This window comes from Schistocerca piceifrons, chromosome 1 (assembly GCF_021461385.2).
Source record: "Schistocerca piceifrons isolate TAMUIC-IGC-003096 chromosome 1, iqSchPice1.1, whole genome shotgun sequence".
Classification (NCBI taxonomy): Eukaryota; Metazoa; Arthropoda; class Insecta; order Orthoptera; family Acrididae; genus Schistocerca; species Schistocerca piceifrons.
The window spans coordinates 358,769,907-358,790,370 of record NC_060138.1 but is presented as its reverse complement, the minus strand read 5'-3'; the positions used below and the strand labels follow the sequence as shown (position 1 = coordinate 358,790,370).

The 20,464-nt window shown below is 36.7% G+C and overlaps 1 protein-coding gene across 1 annotated transcript; it reads left to right on the top strand.

The window, feature by feature from the left end:
• Positions 1 to 999: 999 nt before the first annotated feature.
• LOC124721766 (THAP domain-containing protein 5-like) lies at positions 1,000 to 1,941 on the top strand. Its single transcript, XM_047246916.1, has 4 exons — positions 1,000 to 1,012; positions 1,219 to 1,321; positions 1,447 to 1,730; positions 1,847 to 1,941. Exons 1-4 carry the CDS (start codon positions 1,000 to 1,002, stop codon positions 1,939 to 1,941), a joined length of 495 nt encoding a protein of 164 aa, XP_047102872.1.
• Positions 1,942 to 20,464: the final 18,523 nt, after the last annotated feature.

Sequence of the window (20,464 nt, the reverse complement as noted above, 5' to 3'; positions counted from 1 at the left end):
AACTGTCGTCAGCTAGTGGTTTGTTTTGACACGTGCGATTCTGATAACAGCTCAGTGTGGCAGCGTATATGTATTTCTCCAAAATAAAAGAGCTGGATATTAATAGAAATATACCTGACCGTGGCCTTGAAAACACCACAGACAATACGTTTCGTAAAAAAGTGAAGTCTTCTTATGTCCCGATCGGATTTGATTGTGTGATTGTTGTGTTGAACGCTTACACCGAAAATAATATTTATTTATTATCAATATTTTAGTATGGTTTCATACAATTGGTCTTGTCAGTACATATTACGTTGTAGCAGCATACTCTTGCTGACTTTTTTTTCTTAATTTATATAGCTGAAAGAGGACTCGTGCAAGTTTGTTAGCTAAGTAATTTATATGTCCATCCCAAGATAGTCTCTTATCAACCATAATTCCAAGTAATTTTACACTCGGACCGCAGAGACAGGTACCTTAGTGTCCAGTAATGACTGGTGTGTAGAATGATTGAATTTCGAACTTAAAAAGAAAAATATGAGGCATTGTTGAAGAAAAATCGTCGACCGGAGATGAAATATGAGGGGAAGTGGATTTCTCAATGTAATCTTAACCAAAGGTTAGTGTCTTGACGCATCTAAAGATTTTGCTGCTGAGTGCTTCTTCGCACTGAGTACGAATAACCAACGCACTTCAGCTGGGTCAGAAGTACATCAATTTCTGCTTGAGATTCACAATAACCACGCAATTGCCCGTCTTCATCGATGCTGAACTCTTTCAGATTTTGTCTCATTAGTCTCTCGAATGCTGAACACATAATTAGAGACGAGCAAACGAAAAACAACGCACAGGACACAAACACAGTACAATACACGATTTAAACGCAAGGAGCGCAAAGCACATTTAAACGAATGGCGCAGAGCACAGCGCTACCGTCACAACCTCTCGAAAATTCACAAAAGTCGAATAGTCGATATACGGTTTCTATCGTTTTCGATGTAGCGTGTATACGTCATAATGACGTCACATCGTATCCAACTCCGGTGAACTTAGCATCCTCCGTTAAAAGGAGTTTCATAGAGTGGCTGAGATACTAGTTACAGCGCTCCTAGCGGCAACCAACGCTAACTCGGCCGCCATGTTCTCCTTTGTCAAAACATTAGGAAAGCGTTACTGTTGTTTGTGTTGGAAGTGTGTCAGCTGTTGTGATATTACTACAATATTTAACTTTTCTAGTTGACTTTTTTGTTACAAAATATAAAGTCAACATGCCTGCAGTGTGTTCAGCGTTCAACTGCACAAATCGCAGCGATAAAACAACAAATATTTCATATTATATGTAAGTATATTAGTACCGAAATACGACACACGTTTTTTAATGTTTATTAAAGAGTCATTTGCATTGGAACTGTAATTATGCTTAAGACAAATGCAGGAAAGTAATTTATTTATCGTTGATTACAGATTTCCTTTAAAAGATAAGGAAATTACAAAAAGATGGGTTATAAATATGAAGCGAGAAAACTGGTTTCCTACTACAGCCAGTTACCTCTGTTCAACTCACTTTGAAGAGAAATATATGTACCACACAAATGTCCAGAGGCGCCTTTTGTCAAAAGCAGTACCTACTATCTTTAACTTTCCACCACATTTACAAAAGCAAGATAAAGTATTACGACCACAACCCAGAAAGCGATCTTTCGACAATTTGCAAGATAGTGCTGTTACAGTGACATCATTAGCACAAAGTAAGTCAATAATTTAATTTTATTCGGTGTTCTTATTACTTTGAATTACATACTTTCTATTATAATCTTATGGTGTAACTCTGTTATAAACTTATGATGTAACTGCATTCTTTCAGTGCCTGTCGGACCCACATCTGTTTCGGCTGACCACAATTACTATCTACCAAGCCCTAAGAAGTTGAAAACACAATATAACAGAGTACAAGCATAGAATGTGCGACTAAAGAAGCGGATAAAGCAAATGAAGAAACTTAGTGTACGACACAAAAGAAGAATAGTGCAGTTACAGACTTTAGTTGCTGGTTTGAGAAGAAGGCTATGTAGTTCAGTTTCTGATATGTTAAACAGTGAACATGTAGTTGGTTTGTTGAAGGAGCTATTGGAACTTCAGTGCAGTGCTAAAGTATGCCATTATTCTCAGCAAATAAGGAAATTTGCCCTGACCCTACACTTTTATTCTGCCAAGGCATACAGCTACTTACGAAAATTTCTGAAATTACCCCACCCAAGAACGCTTCGCCGTTGGGCAATGTCAGTGGGTGGTCATCCAGGTTTTACTGAGGAGGGTTTCACTAAAATTGCCTCTGAAGTTGAAAATAGCACAACCCAAATTTTTGCAACATTGATGTTTGATGAGATGGCTATTAAGAAGGACCTTGTTTGGGATGGGGAAAAAATAAGAGGCTATGTTGATTTTGGGGAGGGTGGCATAGAAAGTGATGATAGCGAGGCAGCAAAAGTGGCTCTTGTGTTCATGGTCACAGCGCTAAACAGAAATTGGAAAATTCCTGTGGGTTATTGTTTAGTTCACTCCCTATCTTCTACTGTAAAGCTAAATTTGGTACAACAGTATCTCCGAAAACTTGAAGACACTGTGGTTTGCGATGGTACTGCCACAAATAGATCTTTAATGGCAAATTTAGGGATCAGATGCGATGAACAGGGAGCACAGTGTTGGTTTCCCCACCCTTCAAATAATGATATGAGGGTATTTTGCATGTTTGACACAGCTCACATGCTAAAGCTGGCACGTAATTTACTTGCAGAAAAGAATTTTTTGTTATATGGTACCATTTCAGGCAGTGATAACATAATTAAATGGGAATATTTTAAAAAGTTAGTGGACTTGAATGAAAGGGAAGGTTTGCATGCTGCAAACAAACTTAGGAGGCAGCACATTCTGTACCATACTCAAAAAATGAAAGTAGCTTTGGCAGCACAAACCCTTAGCAATTCTGTTGCAAATGCCATGTTGTTCTGCAAAGATTTAGGCATTAAAGAATTTTATGTGTGTGAGGCAACAGTTAAATATATCAAAATGTGACAGTGCCTTTGATTTATTAAATTCTTGTCACACAATGGGCAAGGGCACTAAGGCACCAATTTTCAGAGGGAACAGAGACACAGTCTGGAAAAGAATCAATGAATACATTAAGTATTTCAAGTCTTTAAAGCTTTCTGATGGAAGTCCTGTTATTCTGTCTAACGGAAAAATGCCGTTGTATGGACTTATGCTGAATTTAATGAGCATAAGGCAAATTGCAGAATTGTATGTTTGGAAAGAAAATGCAGAGCTCAATTATATTTTGACCCGTAGAACAAGTCAAGATAACTTGGAATTATTTTTCTCCAGCATTCGTTGTAGAGGAGGAAACAGAAATAACCCAAATGCTGTGCAGTTTAGTTCAGCATACAGGAAATGCTTAATTGCACAGATAGAAGGTTCTCAAAATGGCAATTGCCAAGATTCAAATACTAGTATGCTACCTCCTGCTACCGTTCCATCACTTCCTTTTGCTAAGGTAAGCCCTGCAGCTGTAGACCATGATTATGTGCCAGATTATGCCACACTGAGTACGTAGTCAGAATATGTCATTGAGTACATAGCTGGAAGTATAGTGAGACAGGTGACAAACAAAATTAACTGTACTGACTGCTTAGAAGTTATTTTTGCATGTATTGAGGCTAAAATAACTAGATTGATTGCAGTGAAAGATGTGAAAACCAGTTTAATCAATCCAGCTAATGATGTTGTTAAACTTTGTAATGTTGCTGAGAAGGGTGTCAGAAATAATGAGCACATAATCCTGAAATGTCAGAAAAACGTTTTGTTGAGGTTCCAGACAGAAGTTTCAATTGGTGAGAGGCTCCTTATTTATAAACAATGAACATCTTTTTACAGAAACTGAATTTGGTGAAGAAACCCATTATGTTAAACTGATAAAACTGCTGCTCAAACATTATTTTCTATGTCGAATAAATCACTTATGCAAATCAAAATCATCTGAGCAGAGAGGTAAAGTTGTGAGACAACTACACACGAAGGTTATTTTATTTAAAGGTCAGTGAAAAGACTGAAAAAATACGAATGTCAGTTAAAACATTGTAAAAATTAAATGTAAATAAATTATTTTACTTTCCTTGTAGATTATTATTATTATTGAATTACTATGCTTGTGTTAACTACTTGTAACACATATTTCAAATAATATTCTCGTTCACAGTGTACTGGTTTTTGAGGCTTTGACTGATTACTTTGAAATAGCATCCGTTGATGAGGTGAGTACTGGCTCGAACAACTTGAGTTCACTTGTTAAAGTGACAAGCGTTATGAGCCGTGATACTCATAAATTATTTCATTGCATATGCATGTTCATGTCACCCCACTTGACCATCCACTTGCTGAAAGACACATATAGACACCCAAAACATAGTATAAATTGCTTGAACCTAAAGTTCATTTCTTCATATGGAGTTTCCAATGAAAATTCATACTGAGTTATGACAATATACACAACATGATAGCTTATACCTATGGCTGACATTCCATCCATCGCTTATACTATGAACATAAGTTGCTTAAGTTTTAAAATGCCATAATATTTTAATTAACTGGGTTCTGTTAATGTTTGTTAGTTTCAACTTATCTTTGTTCACATCACAGATACAAATTAATTACATACACATTATACAGTAGCACAGGCATCAAATCCATGTGGGGGCCCGAACTCCCTCAAAAATTTATTTGGGGGGGGGGGTGGAGTCCCCCCAATAATATAAGAAAATTATTCATTATATTATGCTTTGTAAAACCACAAAATTATGTTGGAATTTTTTATTTTCCTTGTTTGACGATAGTTAGCTTGTAAAATACATTCAGTAATGAGTTAAAACCAATCACTATTACAGTAGTAAGCAGGTTAACTGAGAACTAGCGATATGAATCATGATAGTGTTATGGTGCTACGAGCACATTTAGAATTGTCCTGGTGCACAAACCTTTGGGTAAAGTCTGGCGCCAGCACTAAAGCCGTGGCGACATCAAAAGGACAGGAGCAGAAGCGTCTGGAACCCTCCGCCTCACATAGCCTTGACGCTTCAAGACATTATGACACTGCAGCTGTATAAAGCCCACCCTGCTGTTCACGCATACAGAAGGTGTCCTGAAACTTAATTCTACCACTAACCGAAGTGTGGCGACCCAATTGAATGAACATTTATATTGTGATATGAAGAAAGGCCATTTAACTCTTGAGACAATTTTTACTACTGTGCATTTTCTATGCTGACAAGGATTAACAATTAGAGGACACAAAGATGTAAACTCAGTTTTTTTTCAATTGTTGGAACTCTGAAAGAATTACATACCTGAGTTTAAAGATTGCTTAGGGTGTTTGGGGTATAAGTGGATGTCCCACGATATTCAAAATGAGATCATTGATCTACTAGGAAAGTCTGTTGAGAAAGGTATTGGCATCAATCAAGAAGACCGAACATTTTTCTATTGTGGTTGACGAAACAAGTGATAGTTCGATTCATGAACAAGTGTCATTTTGTATTCGTACTGTCAATGATTCCTTAATCATCAATGAAGACTTTATTGGCTTAAATGAGACTCCCAACACTGGATCACAAACTTTGTTTAGTGCTTTAAAAGATGTTTTCGCTCCTCGTGATTTGTCAATGGATAACTTACGAGGACAGCATTATGATGGTGCCTCGGATATGAGAGGTAAGTTCAAAGGACTAAAAAATTTAGTTTTGGATATACAACCAAAAGCACGTTATCTGTGCTGCACTGCTCACAGATTAGACTTGACAGTTGTAGACAGTCTCCGCCATCCTATGTCTATGAGGGATATTATGGCTTTAGCCAAGGACTTAATAAACACCATAAGGGAATCCAATAAAAGTATGGGACTTTTCAGAAGCAAATGCTGTGAGAGCGCCAACAACCAAGCTGGTTTACGACCTCTTTGCCCAACTCGATGGACTATGTGAGCTTCTAGTATCTTTAGAAAATTGAAAAACTTTGAAAAACGTCTAGAGTTTTTTGAAACATTTTCTGCAGAGGACAAAACAGAGACAGGTTACAAATGTACAGGCTACCTTGAGTCAATGTTACAATTCAAGACATTTCTTTTTATGTCTTTATTGCCATGCAGTGAACCCAGTAAGGGATGTCAATGATAAAATTCAATGGCCTCATCTAAAAGTTGCTGATTTGGAAAAAAAATATATGAAAGCTTGATTTGTATATTGAATGGAAGGCATGATAGTTTTGAACACTTTTGGGAATTTTGTTTAAAAGAAAAATCTTCACAATCTTTCCCTTCCTTGGAATCGAAGTATACCAAAGAAGTAGGAAAACAACGAAGCCAGCTCACCACACACTTTCAAAACTCCAAAGGAATACTACAAAGCTATTTACATTGACGTTCGTGAACTGGTGCAATCTTGCATTACAGAACGCTTTGCTTCAGCTGGACTCTCACGGGTAAGTGCAGTTGAATAAGAGTGCTTGCTTTTAGTAAACAGAGGTAAAACAGATTTGGAAAAATCAACTGAATTTTTCAAAAATGTCCTAGACATTGAGAGACTACACTTAGCTGATATCGCTAATAAAAAACAACTGGTCTTAAAAAACATGCGTGATGTAAGAGCAAGAGCCTGCAGTTGGAAAAATGTTATGTGACGTACTGCAGTGAATTAAACTTCCCCATGTAGTTCCAATTACGACAGCAACAGCAGAACGATCATTTAGTGCCCTTAGATGTCTGAAGTCATATCTCCGATCAACAATGGGACAAAAGCGATTGAACAACTTGGCTGTTCTTCATGCCTACCGAGATTTTTTGTACGAATTTGATATCTGACCAGTCATCAACGACTTCCTATTCAGTAATCCAGTCAGACAGTCGATATTTGCACCTTTCTAAAGACACTAGCCCTAATAATGGCATTGAGAGCAATATTAAAAATCTTTATAAAATAGAGGGTTAAATACATACATAATGTTACATTTTCAGTTTCGAAATATTAGTACTAGTGTACTACTGTATTACTATAATACTATATTACTTATTTTCAAATACTTACATATTTTTAGGTTTTAAGACCCAATTAAACCCGCTATTTACGTACTTTTTGACTGAAAGTGTTAGGAATACTGAATTACATTATTAACTGTAATACCATTGAGATATTGTTTTTATGTAATTAACCCTGTGCCTTATTCGAAGTCAGCTTAAAATAGCTACTTCACTTATTAATCAAAGTCTTATTACTGTGCGACAGCAATATTTTTTGTTTTATTCTTTTAATGATAGTTTAGAATTTATTTAAATATAATTTCAGTCTTTTCAGAGGTATATATTCACTGCTCTGTAATAGTATGTAAGCATATTATTACTGTAAATTAAATTAGCTTTTTCGAGAGTCCAGTTTTTTGGTTCTAATCTTGATCATATGAGTCTAAAATGCTTAAAAAGCTTTAAAACTCACTATTTTTCATCTAAAATTTAGAACATTTTCTGGGGAAAGACCCCCAGTCTCCCCCCCCCCCAATATTTTTTATAAGTCTGCACCTCTGTACAATCGAAGCATATGATACATTTATGCTTCATTTTATAGACAGATTTTTATCACTTATGGGAGCTCATTTCTTCCTTAGGTAGAGGAGGGAGAAAACATTGGGAAGAGGACTAAAACATTATGCATTGCTGACCTAACTACGCTAGGCGCCCCCTCCTTTGTTTGGGAGGGAAGAAAGGAAATACTCACCTACTGGTTCAAGGATTTATGAGGAAATGTTACTCCTACGGGCATGGACTAGTTGCCAAGAAACTTTTGTTTCGTGGGAATAATGTGTACTGACTAATCATTCATGTAGTACCATGTTGTTTATTCATGTGCTAGTGCTATTTACTTCAATTTACTTGTAACTTAGTGTGAAATATGACATTTTAACCATTGTAGACTTATCTTTCTCGAGTACCTGGAAATGTCATTATTCAAGCTTTCATGTGACATGATAAAAATTAATTTTTTGTGAAATCTCATGCTTAAATGTTTATGTGTACTCTTCAGCGAATAGGTACTGATAATTGTCTCAGTGATTTACTGCGACGATGCTTATTTTATTTTTCATTTGCCTTGTGATCTCAGTATAAACATAACTAAATTGTTTACTCGAGGTGTGGCCTGTTTCTTCGTTTGGTACCTGCTATTCTCGGTGTAATTGTCTTCTTCTGCGTCATGACGATGCACTGGTCACTGAAAGAAAAAAACTTAAAACTAATTGCATTACATAGCTCGGTGGCCACTGACACATTTGGTCATTACATTTGTCCGTAGATATTTCCATACTTTGTTTACATTCATAGACATACGTTTATTGTGTTACTCTTTATGATCATTTACCCTGCAAAGAGAATCATTTGGCATTTTCTATTGTATTTTATCGTTTCTTAATGGCTTGCAAATCTCGTGTATTTCTTCATAATATCTCCTTTTGCTTGTAAATATGTCGTATATAGCTTAGTATCTAATTAAATCTCTCTGTACATATATCTATAGGTTCCTTAGTTCTTAGATAGTAGATGTATTTGCGTAGTTTTTCCGTTTACTTTGCATTTAAGTTAGGTACATGTTGCATTCCTATTTTGGTTGTGTGTTCTGCCAGTCTGTTGCACATGCACACAGGTCAATGTCTGCACTCCTGCTACTGACATCAACGCGTATTGTTGAGCACGTAACAGCTGAGCCATAAGCTAATTTCGTTTATACTTCCGCTTCACATGAAGCGGTGCATTCTTCTCATTGCTGTTAATGTTTATGCCTACATGTACAAATCAAAAGAATTACTTATGCCTATACACATTACTTTATCTTAAAATACACTCAAGAAGAAAAATTACACTTAGAATTATGCACACTATGTACAATTACCTTGCAATACAAAAAAAATGTTACCATGCTTTGTCATTCTATAAAGGCTTTTATGTCTTTGTGAGGGTGGAGACCCTTGTCTCTCCCTGTTTTCTCGTAGACTAATCTGTACATTCCAGGGTATGGTATTTTGGAAATTTCATATGGTCCAGTAATTGCCACTTCATATTGAATTTGCCAAATTTTGCATCTGTAAGAGGACTCGTTGCCCTTCAAAAAATTGTGTAACATGTTTCAGTTTCTTGTTATAAATTTTCTTTCCATACTCGGTCCTGTTTTCTAGTGTAACCATGCCATATTTGTTTTGTCTTGTAGTGTCATTTCTGTAGTGGGTACCTTTGGTATGGGCGACTCCCACTGATCCTTTTTTTTGTCCATAACATCACTTCGTTAGGTGTGAAACCTGTTGCAGAATGTGGAACGTTATTGACAACTTGCGTGAAAAGAGTTACGTATTCTACCCATCGGGTGTGTTTGTGAGGAGTGTATGTCCTAATAAACCGGTTAAATTCTTTAAAGACTCGTTCTATTGGGCTTACTTCTGGGCTTACTAATATGTACTTTATGCCCTATGAGGTCATAAATTGTTTCCACTTTTGACCAACGTAATATGAAGCATTTTCAGGTAGTAGTACCTTTGGTTTACCTATTCGTCTCAAATAGTCGCCCTCAATTCTTTTTCTGATATTTGTGGCTGTTGCGTTTGGTATGTTTCAAGAAAATATCATATAGTGCTACTATGTATCTTACTTCTCCTTTACTTCTTGGATATGGACCAGCTATGTCCAGTGATACTATATGTATCGGGCTTTTTCTGAGTATTGCGTGTAGCTCCATATATTTTGACTCATTGGACTGTTTTGATTTTTGACGTATTGCACACTTTCTTAATACCTGTGGGACTCACTTTCTCGAATTTGGAAAATAACAAAGTGTTGCAATTTTTTCAGTACATTTGCTTACTCCATAATGGCTCCATACTTCATGTGTGTGTCTTATAAATTCATCGACATAATCTTCAGGAATACACACACACCACTGATCAAATCTTGCATGTTTCATATGACACAATACTCCCTTCTACTCCTGACACCATTGACTTACCTTTCCACCTTCATCCTGCTTAAGGTTTTGCGTGAATTTACTCCATCTACGATCTTCCTGTTGTATAATTTTAATTTGCTTACAAAACTTACTGTAATCACACTGTTGTGTTGTAACTTGCATCAATAACGTTCTGAGTTCTACATCTTGCTCTGTTAATTCAGCAAACTCCTCTAATCCTTGTGGTAACCTAGACAAGACATCTGCAATAACATTCTGACTTTCTTTAATATAAATGATTTCGAAATTGAATTCTTGTAAATATAGACACAACTTAGCAAGTCTATGGTGCAACAGTTTACATGTTAAAAGAAATGACAGTGACTGATGGCCTCAGTAAACTTCGCTATTCTTGCCCCACAAAAAATATTAAAACTATTTAAATGCCCATATTACAGCCAAATTTTCCAATTCTGACATAAGAGTAAGAGCATTCTGCTTCAGATAATATGCGAAAATGGAAACTGATGACATTGGGTACTGCTTTACCTTCTTCACGCATCTGGAACAAGCATGCTCCCAGCCCCTGAGATGAGGTCAATAGCCTGGGGCTTAACTACGACCGGTTGGTGTTTTCCGACGGCTTAGTGTGACGTAATTCATTAACTGGAGTAATTTCAGTTAGTTGCACTGTGTGGGTACTTCGCCAATTTGTGTCGTTAGCTGCTGTGCTGTTATTTTGCTGGCCAAAGGTCTACTGCGGTACACCGTAAGGCATGGCATTGTTGCCGCGCGTCGACCACTGCTGCAGCTGACTGTTTCTGTTCATGTTCGGCATAGGGCCTTGTGATGGTGGACTGTAATTCGCTCGTGCATTGAAATTACTCCTGTTGATTTGGAAATTTCTTTTAAATCGTTTGTTTTTTCGTTCCTGTTAAGGCGCGTTTACACTAAGTTCGCAACATTGTTCGTGGCTAGTAATGGACTACCGATGTTCGCAACATGTTCACAACACAAAATCAATGTTCCACGGCTGCGTCGATACAGATCAAAGAAACATTGTTCGTGGCCTGCCACCACTAAATTCCGCTACTCAGCGCTAGTGTTCGTTTGCTCTGAGTGAATGTTTTGGTGTCTGTTTTGCTGGAGTGTAGGGGTGCGTTTATTTTATGTCAATTTTTATTTGAAATGGAGTGGTCACGAGACAAAATTTTCCAATTGATATCGCTCTATGAGGCAGAGGAGTGTCTGTGGAATGTACGTTGCGCAAGTTACAAAAATACGAATATCAAATATGATTCATTACAAAAAATTGCTGCGGTGCTTGGCACCAGCAGCAATGACATGGACAAGAAAATTAAATCTCTCTTGTCTCAGTACCGACGAGAGAAAAGAAAAATAGTGGAAAGTAAAAAAATCTGGATGTGGCACTGACACACTTTACGAAACGAAGTGGTTTGGATTTAAGTATCTACGTTTCCTGGATGATATCCAGGACAGAGGAGACCCGGGACACAACTGAAGAGGTAAACAAGGTTATACTTTCATTTGACTAATTTTATTCTCTTCTTCAACAATTTTAACTGTAATTATTTTGCTCCTTGTGGGCTCACAAAGTAGTTGGCAAATTCGTCGCGGATTTCCTTGAATGTTTGGGAAGTTCTCTGTGGTATATTTGGGAGTGCAGGAATATTGGGTGCATTAGCATCTCGTCTCCATGCCCCTGTAATGACTTCACCTGTTTGTGGACAAAGAGAATCGAAGCTTCCTGGTGGACTGTAATAACTCCTTGATTCCCAATTTCTTCTTAAAAAAATTTGCAGACACAGGAACCTGCAGAGAAAGGTGAAGAGGACAGCACACTACCTCCACAAAAACGGGCAAAGAGGGGGGAGGGGAGTAGAAGAAGCGACCCCATACTTAGTGCAGCAGAAATGTTGCATAGTATAACGCAGTAGCAACATCAACGGGACACGGCAACAGATTTCGGAAAATTTGTTGTTACTAAGTTGATAGAGCTTCCGCCCTATGAAAGGGCTGTGGCTTCAAAACGAATAAGTGATGTGCTCTACGAGGAAGAACTGAATGCTGTGAGGAAGCACCAGCACACAGTAACAAACATAGACACAGCAGGATCATCAGCGTCAACTTTAACTGCAGATTCTCCTGTCACATTCATTGGCAGCATATCTGATTTGGATTCTGAAGAAATTATCTTCATGTCATGATGCAAATGCTAATATAAAAATAAATATCTAATCAATTAAATACGTCGCACCCTGGCAGGAACAGTGACACAATTCAAAAATGCAATATCTGAGAAAATAATTTTAAAGAATTATACCAAACTTATAGTGAAGTAGTACAAGCTTCTTTTACATTTCAAGTAAGTATTTAACGTCAGTATCTTCTGTTATATTATATAGAAAAGTGATACTGTAATTGTATCCATATTTTTCAGTGACCTAAACTCAAAACTGCCATTTTCGAGTTGTGTCACTTTTCTTGCTGGGGTATGTGTTTCAGTGCTGTTAACATAGCTTAATTACCTTTACTAATCCTTCAACCAAAGCTTCACAAACTTCCAGATCTATTGAGATATGGCTCGCTTTGAAATGTGGAATAAATATGCAAGGCTTTGATAGGAGTCTCCTGATGCCAGAAAACGAAGGGTAACAGCAAGTCTTCGTTCCACAGAGATTGCTTTTCTGAAATTTGTGTCTTTCTATGAAACAACTGGTCCTATAATATTCAAGAACATTTCAAAATCTGAGGGCGACATCCTAGTGAAGTAACGAATGCCAGAACCGTCTTCCAAATTCAGCTCACAAAGCATGTCATTCCCGCCACGTCTTCTATAGTATGTTTTGTTCCACCAACGACGACTACGTCGTTTTCTTTGTCTGTTCATTTCGTTAAGTATTATTAATGCAGCGCCAAATGTCATTAATCCTTCCTCTTCACTTGACATAGCGCATCTCTTGATGTGAATACACAAAGTAACCTATCAGTTCACCGCAGCAGACTATGCGAATACGTAGAAATGTTGGTCGCTAGTGTAAACGGAAATGCGAACAACGAACAATGTTGCCAACATGTTGAGGGAACAAGTTGCACACAATGTTCCGAACAAAACCATGTTCTGAGCTCGGTGTAAACGCGCTTTTAACGTACTCGTCACATTTGAGTATGTAACTTTGCTGTTGTGTGTACCATCCTTGCTGTGTCGCTTAGATCATGTTTTACTAACTGATTTACATATCCATGTTATTGTTGTTCTTAATTTTCTGTTGCTCTACTGGGTACAGCTCTTTCCTCATAGATTAAGTCGATAGAGTCAAGCACTGACAGAAAATATTCATTGTCGTGCTCTGGCGTTGTGACTAATTTTTCTCTAATGTGCGATGTACACGACTTTCCAAAATTATTAACACGTCTAAGTGTGATATTGGGTTCGTCCAGTATCATGACTTGTTCAGGAATTTTCTGAAGTATCCGCGTAGATTGTCGTATTTGCCATTGAATGGTGCGGAGTTAAAAACCTCACGTCTGAGTCTTTCTCGCACTGCCTCGGACCAGTATTTGTGGAGGAAAGCTCGTGCAAATTGCATACAAGCGCTGCAACGTTCAGCCATTTCAGCTGCCCATTAAAGAACGTCACCTTGCCTGTATATCCCACGACAAATATGATTTTCTGTGCTTCCATCCAGTTGTGTGGAAACACATGACGAGCAGTAGTGATAAATACTGCTGCATTCATTCTTTTACCTTCGGTAGTGAATGTAGAAAACCGTCGATATCTTAGCCAACCATCGTTTGCAAAAATAGTTGATACATACGTGGCATTTTCGGTCGTGTTTTTGTTGTTATTGTAGTTACCTGTAATTCCGGTTGGTAATTGTTCAGGTATTGGAATTGTAGTATGTTTATATTTTGCACTGTACAACTGTTGTTGGTACCTGCTGTGCGACTCGTGACAATTTGTGGATAAATACCAACAGATTGTGGATTGTTCACTGTAGCTTGTGTATTATTTATGTGCATATTTCATGATCCGGTAATATTTTCTTCTAAAAGATTGCGGATCCTACCTTCTGCAGCCGGTAGGTTAATGTTTACCTTGTGTTACTATTTCATTTTCCTTTTTTTTTTTTTTTTATAGCCTTTTCTGCTACATCTGTGTATAAGTTACGATTTGTTACTAACTGCTCTGCAATGATATAACCACAGTCTAACATAACAGTCGCCACACTTCGCCTCGATTTTGTTGCCTACCGCGCCAGCAGCGCCCCAAGCGGGAAGTAACTTAAACTGTGAGTTCGCTGCGATCCTGAAAGGGAATAGTGGTTGTTTATTTTGATTTCTAAAATTTGTTTTTACAAGTGGGAGAGTTTGTAGCGTAATAAATTTCATCAACAACAGGAAGAAGACACCACAGCTGTCTTTTTTGGGTTTCCTACGGATCTTGAGAGGTATATACCATCATGTTACTAAACTGTATCGTCAGGATTCACTTGCAAACTGCATGTGTATTAATGATTAATGTTTATTTATTTAGTATTTTTTATTTATTTATCTCTTGTTCCGGTGATCCATGTTGTGACACTACCACAGGATATGGAACGTGTCAATTTTACAAGCTTCTGGCCAGAATTTATGGTAATACATAAAACAAAGCAAAAACAGTAAACAGTAACTTAGGTCCCACTACAAAAAATACATTTTAGAGATAGATAGAGATTACAAAACAAAAACAGTAAACAGTAACTTAGGTCCCACTACAAAAAATACATTTTAGAGATAGATAAAGATTACAAAATAATAAGTGTTACAAAGAAATAAATATTGCAAAATATATGTTTACAATAAAATATTCGGTATTACAAATATAAATTTGGGCATACATTTGAATTTACAATACAAGAAATGTTAAACATTGTAGTTCAGGAACTCTTCTATCCTATAAAATGATCCTTTCAATAGGAACTGCCTTATGGTTTTTAAAAATCTTACAGCCACTGAAATGTACTCCTTTCTGCACAATACTTAGATTTCGCTGTTCATAGTGGATATAATATTTCCTTCTGGTATTGTGACTGTGATATGCACTATTCAGCTTAAAGATGGATTTTTCTTTCCTCATGAAGTACGTCAAAGAGAATATATATTGCGCAGTGGATGTAAGTATTTCAAGCTTCTTAAAAAGATTCCTGCATGTGGCTCTAGGATGGACTCCACACATGATCCTGATGGCTCTTTCTTGTACACACTGTACTTTTTTAGCTAGTGGCTGATTTCCCCAAAATATAATTCCAAATGTCATAATGCATGAAAGTAACCATAATAAGCTGACTTCATTGTTTCCATATTTCTATTAGAAGAAACAACACGCAATGCATATATTGCTGAACTTAGTCTTTTGCATAGATCCAGGATGTGGTTTGACCAATTCAGTTTGCTATCAACATACAAGCCTAGGTATTTTGAGGAATCTATCCTCGTTATTATCTGCTCACCTATTTTTACTACTCTTTGGATGTTGTGTGGAACTGAATGTAGATTCTTTTACAGTAATTTAAAGAATGACCATTAATTTTAAACCAGTTCACCATTCATTTAAAACCTTATTTGCTGTTACCGTACCTCAAGTTTATCTACTGAATTATCAATAAGTAGTGTAGTGTCATCAGCAAAAATGGTGAATCTACAATATTCTGTACAGAGAGGGAGATTATTTCTAAATATAATAAAAAGTAGGGGTCCCAGAACTGAGCCCTGTGGCACTCCACATGTGATGGTACCCCATTCTGAAGATAATGGGGCACCATCTTGACTATCTACTACAACATTTTGTTTCCTGTTTGAGAGATATGAGTCAAGCCATTTCCCTACTGCACCACTTATACCAAGATGTGCAGCTTTTTGTAAAAGAATTTGGTGATTTACACTGTGAAATGCTTCTCTTAGGTCACAAAATATGCCAATCACTTTCAGTTTTTTGTTGATAGAGTCCAAGAGTTTGCCAGTAAATGCAAATATTGCACCTTCTGCTGACAAACCTTTCTGAAACCCAAACTGATTTTTTTGCTGAAGATATTGTGTTCACTGAGATGCTTAACTATCCTTGCTTGCATTAGTTTCTCTAAAATCTTTGAAAAGCTTGTCAGTGATGGTATTGTCCTATAGTTAGCAGTATCTGTCTTATCCCCCTTCTTATACAGCAGATTTATGACTGCATACTTAAGCCTCCCAGGAACTATTCCTTGCTTAAGTGATGCATCAAAAATGTGGCAAAGGACTTTACATACGTGGCTGGAGCAGTATACTAATAATTTGTTAGAAATATTGTCAGTTCCAGCAGAGTTTTTACTTTTCAGGGATTTAATAACTCTTTCAATTTCTTGAACAGTCACTGTTTTTACCTTCATGTGTTGTACTGAACCAGGTACTCTAGCTTTCAAAAGATTGATGGCTTGCTTCATGGACCCTTGTAAACCTATTTTTTCTGTTACTGTTAAAAATTGTTGTTGAATGAGTCTTCAACTGTTTTTGGATCGCTAACAAGATTACCCTCACTTTTGATTTGGATATTTTCATTACAAACTGCTTTTTTCAGTTTTCCTTCTTTACAAATTTCCAGATAGTTTTTACTTTATTGCTCGAGCTGTCAATTTCTGCCTTCGAGCACATGTTATTTGCTGCCTGAATGGTATTATTCAGAACTTTATAGTAGATTTTATAGTGTGTAATCCTACTGTTATCATTTAAACTCCTGGCTGTAGCATATAGCAGGTTTTCTCTCACTGATTTTTTTAGGAAATGCTTCTTCAAAAAGGCTTGTAACTTCGTTGATAAATATATTAAATTTTGAATTAACATCAACTGTAGCATATACAGGAGACCTGTCCAAAAGCTGTAATTGCTGATTAAAGGTTTCAGTTCTGTATCTGTTTATAATCATTTGGTTTAGAGTCAGGAATTGCCCTTCATGATCAGAGAGACCATTTATAATATTTTTCATGGTTAAATTATTGCAAATATCCTTATCTACAAATACATTATCTATTAAAGTGCTAGAGTTGGCAGTTACTCTAGTTGGAGTGTCCACCACTGGTACTAAATTGTAATAGTATATTAAATGTTCAAAGTCTGTTTTGTTTCTATTTTCTATTAAAAGGTCCACATTGAAGTCACCCATAACAATGATAGATTTAGTTTTCCTACATAGGTGGGACAGAAGTAATTCAGTTTCTCTTAGAAATACATTTAGATTTCCAGCAGGTGCCCTGTGAACAAACAGAACAATAACAGTTGCACTGTCTGCTGTTAACTCGATGCCACACAGGGGCAGAAAATGGCTAGTTAATAGCAGACAAGAAGACCTTATGAAAAAAGACCCAGTTTACCTGTATAATAATATTAGGTTTTCTTCTCTACATTTGAAACAAAACCAGTTCATGAAGGCAGACAATAATAAATTCGTGTGGGATGCACTACCCACAATGTTTGAGATCCCAAATAAGCCACCTCAACTGATGATGAAGAGAAAAGTGCCACAAAGATTCGACAATCCATTTAAAGCTGTAAAACAGTCCTATGACACAGAAGCAGTTAGTTCAGTCCTCCATGTGCCAGTGCCAGATTCGTGTGAATCGTCAACACAGACCTGCTACGACGATGGAGTGGTTAGATTAAGTGCAGTTATTCGTGTTTTACAAAAGCGTAATGTTTGGTATGTATTTCATTTACTTGTGTTGTTAGTCACTTAATTTTCCATGCTTCCTTCGTGTGATGACATTATTTTGTTAGTACCTCGTTCACTGACAGATTGTTTGAAAATTAATCAGATATTTTGTTTTGCGTGAAATGTAATGTAATCAGCTCATTATAATTTTTTCAACATATTTCACCCACTATGTGGCAGTTGCTTGTCCCACTTAGAATTATATAAAGGTGAAGGTCGTACTTGTGGCAACAGGCGACAATGACAAACACAGTAGGCATACCGAACGATAAATGAGTTGTCGGTGTCTTTTGCATGTAGAGGTACATGTCTGTGCTTCTTACGTGTGAATCTGTCTGTTTCTATTCTTTTGAAATCAACTAGGTAAGCTGCAATTCGGTCTAATGTCACAAGTGTTTCTTCACGAATGTATTGTAGCTTGCCACTCGAGTCATGGTTTTTGTCCATACTTGCGCTTATTTTAGAATGCCTTCTGATACCACACAAACCATTGGAGACAAGAAAATAACTCAAATATTTCGTAAATTACATATGAAATGGATGCAAAACAAATATTATACTTACGACGCGTCTGATGTTCACCTTACTCGCCGCTTGGAGCACTAGTGTCGCTCCATTTATCAAACGGTAACAACTTTTCAGCAGTGAGTATCGCGACTGTTATGTTAGACTGCTCCAGCTTGACTAATGATATCACTCAGATTTTCGTTGGTCTTCTCTCTCTCCTTCTTAGAACATGCCAAGTCAATTTCTAATGTTGCTACTCTTAAAGTAAGCCTTTCTGCAGCAACAGGTACACCTTCATAGCCTATATTTAGTTTGTTAACGACAGTGGTTACCTTTTTTTACTGTCGAAGACAGCTGGTTTTGTGTGGCTTCAATATTTGTATTTGCGTCTGTGGCTTTCTTTATCTGTTACTCTACTAGACCATTATGGTCGTTAAAAGAATGTACCTTCTGTTTTAACTCCGTAATGCTACTGTTAACTTCAGAAAGTACTTCACACTTCACTTGTTTTTGTTTCATATCATTCAATTTTGCGTCGATTTCAGTGTGAAAATTTTTGGCTAAATCATTGAAGTTCTGTGAGACTGTGTCTTGCAAATCCTTCAATATTTATTTTTGTTATTGTTTAAATATTTAGATCTTTTGTGACAGTGTACAGATTGTGTGTCAAATTATCAATTTTGGTATTTATATCTTATTTCGTATCACTGAAATTAGTCTCCATATTGTGTTTTGTATCACTGAGATTGGTGTTCATATTATCAAATCTCATGTTCATGTTAAATAGTAATTACCATAGCAGTGCTTCAGTTGTAGCCCTGTGGTTACTGTCAACTGTACTTTCCAAATTAATATTTGTGTTGTGAACGAGTGGTGTTTGTAATGTGTTGTCAAGATTGATGTTTGTGTCACTGTCCGATGTTTCATTCGTGAGCAGTCCATCACTCTGTGAGGTGCATGACATTGTCTCATCAATTGTAAACATCGTGTCATCTAGGTTATTCTGCTGTGGAGCGTCGCTATCATTTGTCACACCTGCGACACTCATCTCTGACCTACTTAAACCTTCTGCAATAGGCATGCATTGCGCCTGAAATCCAATTCCTCGATGGCGAAATTCTACGCAATCTTGGCTGATTGCGTTTCAGCTATTGCTAACAAAAATGTACATATTTTTTCTGCCATGTTGTATGAACATGCAAAGTGGAAAATTTCACAAAAACGTTAAAATTTCATATGCTAATTGTAACTTACGCGATGTCAAAGCCTGTTATACGTCTATTATGATACGCAAACTATTGTGTCACAGTTCTTTATGTTTTACTGACAATGCATATCACATTGAAAAATTCCGTAAATTTTCCACCATAAAATTCAAGGAAGGGAATAACGAGTAAAAGTTTGTATATGCATCAAAAGAGCCGATACCAAGTGTAACCACGAGCAACTTGTGTCGCCGTCCTACCTTTGCTGTGCCGAACAAAAGAGCTTACTATGGAACATTTTACGTTACCTGCGTCCAATTCTTATTACTTCCCAAAATTTCACCTCAATTTTTTGCGTTTTTGTTTTACTTGCTCCTCATCGTGATTCATGCAAACAGAAAATACAGACAATTAGTTTTTTATGACTAATAACAATGTTATAGAAATTTCTTACTATAATAATAATTAACAAACCCTACTCACAACTGGTCCCCTGAAGCCCTGGCACACAGGTCGACAGCTGTGTTGTAACATAAATAAAAAAATATACATATGAAAGACATTTAAAGGGGATAATAAAATTGTGTTATTAGAAATGTTCTGTGCTAGCACGAATTTTTAGGCTATCGGTCTTCTCTTACATTTAGATTGTAGATGCAGGCAGTAGACTCCAAGTACACCAGTGCATGTCATAAGTAAGAAAAATCCTCCTTACTTGATTTCACTTCACTTGAATAAAAAATACGTAATACTGGTATCAAATTTTTTCTTATTTTGAAACATGTATGATACAAAACACTCATAGCCCGTCATATTCGGAATGCACCTCTTAACAGAATTTCTACATACCAGACGGTGAGAAACAAAAACATATATAAAGAAAAATGAATGCTTTTTTTCTTTAATTTGGCCTCACACTACCAAGCATTCATAATTAATGTCTTTGCCTATGCTTATGGTCGATCGGTGTTTCATTTTTTGTTTTTAATAAATTGTAACTTTAC

Excerpts from the sequence above, each read along its gene's own strand:
- LOC124721766 (XM_047246916.1), top strand. Across the intron at positions 1,322-1,446 it reads ACAAATATTTCATATTATAT|ATTTCCTTTAAAAGATAAGG; the intron begins GTAAGTATATTA and ends CGTTGATTACAG. Across the intron at positions 1,731-1,846 it reads AGTGACATCATTAGCACAAA|TGCCTGTCGGACCCACATCT; the intron begins GTAAGTCAATAA and ends GCATTCTTTCAG.